General features: G+C 71.7%; 1 protein-coding gene across 1 annotated transcript in view; it reads left to right on the top strand.

Annotated features, from left to right (window-relative positions):
* Window positions 1–2,931, top strand: part of RTN4RL2 (reticulon 4 receptor like 2) — a 4,713-nt gene that overhangs the window by 792 nt on the left and 990 nt on the right. Inside the window, exons 2-4 of the mRNA XM_041465105.1 lie at window positions 221–484; window positions 1,367–1,854; window positions 2,212–2,878. Coding sequence (XP_041321039.1) covers window positions 221–484; window positions 1,367–1,854; window positions 2,212–2,878 — 1,419 coding nt within the window. The remainder of the gene's footprint in view (window positions 1–220; window positions 485–1,366; window positions 1,855–2,211; window positions 2,879–2,931) is intronic.

Here is a 2,931-nt window from a genome sequence, read left to right as displayed (position 1 = left end):
ACGCCGGCACGGGGCGCCGGGGGAGGGGGGCGGCGCTGAGCAGATGCGCCGGACGCCTCCGTGGGTGGGTGGGGGGTGGGTACCCCCCCAACTCGTGGAGCACCGGCAGAGGGGAAGGGAGGGAAGGGGGCGGTGGGACCCCTCGGTGCATCTCCGGTGTGACCTCCGGTGCACCGGAGAGTCCCACCGCCCCCCTCCTTCCTCTCCCCTCCCCCGGTAGCGGCGACTGGGCGCATCCACGCATCCCCGGGCGTGGATCCAGGCCGCCGGGCTGAATTATGGATGAAGCTCTCGGGTTGCAGCCTGAGGGGGGGATGGACACGGGTGGGGGGGGGGGAGAAGGGGGGGATGCTGAACACCCGGAGCGGCGGCGCGTGTCGTCAGCCCGCGCCCACGCGTGCCCCGCCCCACACGTGGCCGCGGCACGCGCGCACGTGGCACCGCCCCGTTTGGGGAGGGGGCACGGACCCCCCCCCAGATTGGGGTGAGGGGGGTCCCAGGGGTCTGTGACCCTGTGAGGGGTTTTGGTGGACCGTGGGGTGGGCACGGTCCCGCAGGAGTGTGGCCATGGCAGGGGCGGTCAGAGAGCTTTGGGGGTCCCTGGGGAACGTGACCCCAGCAGCAGGAACGGCCCCAGAAGGTCGCAGATGGACAGTCACTTTTTGGGGTGCCCAGCCTTGGTGCTGTGCAGCAGCACAGCCCTGGGGGGGTCTCTGGGGACCACAGTCCTGTAGGCTGATGTGGGTCTGGGGGCTGCTATGGGCCCCCAGTGCTATTGGGTGTCATGACCTTGGGACTCTCCATGGGGTCTGTGGTCCTAGGGATGTCCTAGGGATGTCCTAGGGGAGCATGGCCGTGTGGGTGGGCATGGCCTCGGGGGTCCCTGGGGAGACATGGCTCTCGGGCCTCCTGGGGGCCATGGCCCTGTGGGTGGGCACGGTCCCCTCCCTAGGGGTGTCCAGCCCTACAGGGTGGTGATGACCTTGGCATTCTCCTGGGGATCCATGGCCCTATGGAGCTGGCGTGGCTTTCGAGGGCTTCTAGGCGTGCCCAGCCCTGTGGGGTTGTCATGACCTTGGGGTTCTCCTGGGCAACTACGGCCCTAAGGGTGGGTACAGTCCTGGGGGCTCCTTGGGATGCCCAACCCTATGGAATGATCAGGACCTTGGGACCCTCGGAAGGAACCACGGCTTGATGGGGTGGGCACGGCCCTGGGGGGCTCCTAGAGCCGTCCGTGGCCCCCGGGACATTTGCCACTGCCAGGCGGGTGGGCACGGCCCCGGGAGGCTCTGCGGGCTGCGGGGGGCGGGCGGCGCGGGGGTCGGGACGCGCGGTGCCCCGCGCTGACGCCCCGCTGTGCCCTCAGGCGGGCGCCCGGCGGCCCTGCTGCTGCTGGCGGCGCTGGTGTGGGTGCCCGGCGGGGCTCCCGCCTGCCCCGCGCTCTGCACCTGCTACGTCTCGCCGCCCACCGTCAGCTGCCAGGCCAACAACTTCTCCTCGGTGCCCGCGGGGCTCCCGCCCGGCGCCCGCCGCCTCTTCCTGCAGAACAACGTCATCGGGGCGCTGCGGGCGGGCACCTTCGGGCCCAGCACCGTCACCCTCTGGCTCTACTCCAACAACATCTCCTCCATCCAGCCGGGCACCTTCCGCCACCTGCCCGCCCTGGAGGAGCTCGACCTGGGTGACAACCCGCACCTCCGCGTCCTGGCCCCCGACACCTTCCACGGCCTCCACCGCCTCCAGGCCCTGCACCTCTACCGGTGCCGGCTGGCCAACCTGCCCAGCGGCATCTTCCGCGGCCTCCGCAGCCTCCAGTACCTCTACCTGCAGGAGAACGGGCTGCTCTACCTCCAGGTGGGTGAGGAGGGCTGCTGGGCGATGCCTCCAGGGCACAGAGGTGGAACTGGGCAGGGTGACGGCCATGGAGAAAGGATGTGGGACAAGGTGGTGCTGATGCAGCCAGAATGCAGGGACAGGAGATGCTGAGGGAGCAGGGTGACACCAGCATGGGACATGGGACGAGGTCTTGCATGATGCTCGCAGAGCAGGGACACAGGAGAGGGTGACAAGCCACGCTGGCAGGACTAGGACCCATGACAGGGCTCTGTGGGGTCCACACCAGCAGCTCTCCAGCTGACGCCCACCAGGCAGGGCCACAGAACAGCACAGCGGACCCCCACCCCACGCCCACCCCTCTGCCATTCCCCGCAGGACGACCTCTTTGCCGACCTGGCCAACCTGAGCCACCTCTTCCTGCACGGCAACCGGCTGCGGGCGCTGTCGGAGGGCGTCTTCCGCGGGCTCTCGAGCCTGGACCGCCTGCTGCTGCACGCCAACCGGCTGGCAGCCATCCACCGCCGCGCCTTCGGGGGGCTGGCGCGCCTCACCATCCTCTACCTGTTCAACAACAGCCTGGTGGCCCTGCCCGGGGACCCGCTGGCCGCGCTGCCCTCGCTGCAGTTCCTGCGCCTCAACGCCAACCCCTGGGCCTGCGACTGCCGTGCGCGCCCGCTCTGGGCCTGGTTCCGCCGCACGCGCGTCTCCAGCTCCCCGGTGCCCTGCGCCAGCCCCCCGCACCGCCGCGGCACCGACCTGCGCCACCTGCGCCCCCGCGACTTCGACGCCTGCCCCGAGGAGGACGACGACGACGACCAGGAGATGGAAGACGGCAACGGCGGCGGCAGCAACGGGGTGGCGGTGATGGGCACCCCGGGGCGGGCGCTGGGTCGCCCCGGCACCCTCCCGGCCGCGCCGCCCTCCGCCTTCTACCGCGACGGGCTGCCCCCCCACGACCTGCGGGGACCCCAGCCCCGGCCGCCCCCCCCGTCCCGTGACTCCCGCGGGCCCCCCGAGGACGCCAGCTGCCCCCATGACCCCTGTGCCCCCATGGCCGCCGCCGCGCCCCACCGGCCCCCCGCCCTCCCGCCCCCC

Source organism: Pyrgilauda ruficollis, unplaced genomic scaffold (genome assembly GCF_017590135.1).
Source record: "Pyrgilauda ruficollis isolate IOZ18807 unplaced genomic scaffold, ASM1759013v1 scaffold187, whole genome shotgun sequence".
Classification (NCBI taxonomy): domain Eukaryota; kingdom Metazoa; phylum Chordata; class Aves; order Passeriformes; family Passeridae; genus Pyrgilauda; species Pyrgilauda ruficollis.
This window is presented reverse-complemented; position numbering and strand designations above follow the sequence as displayed.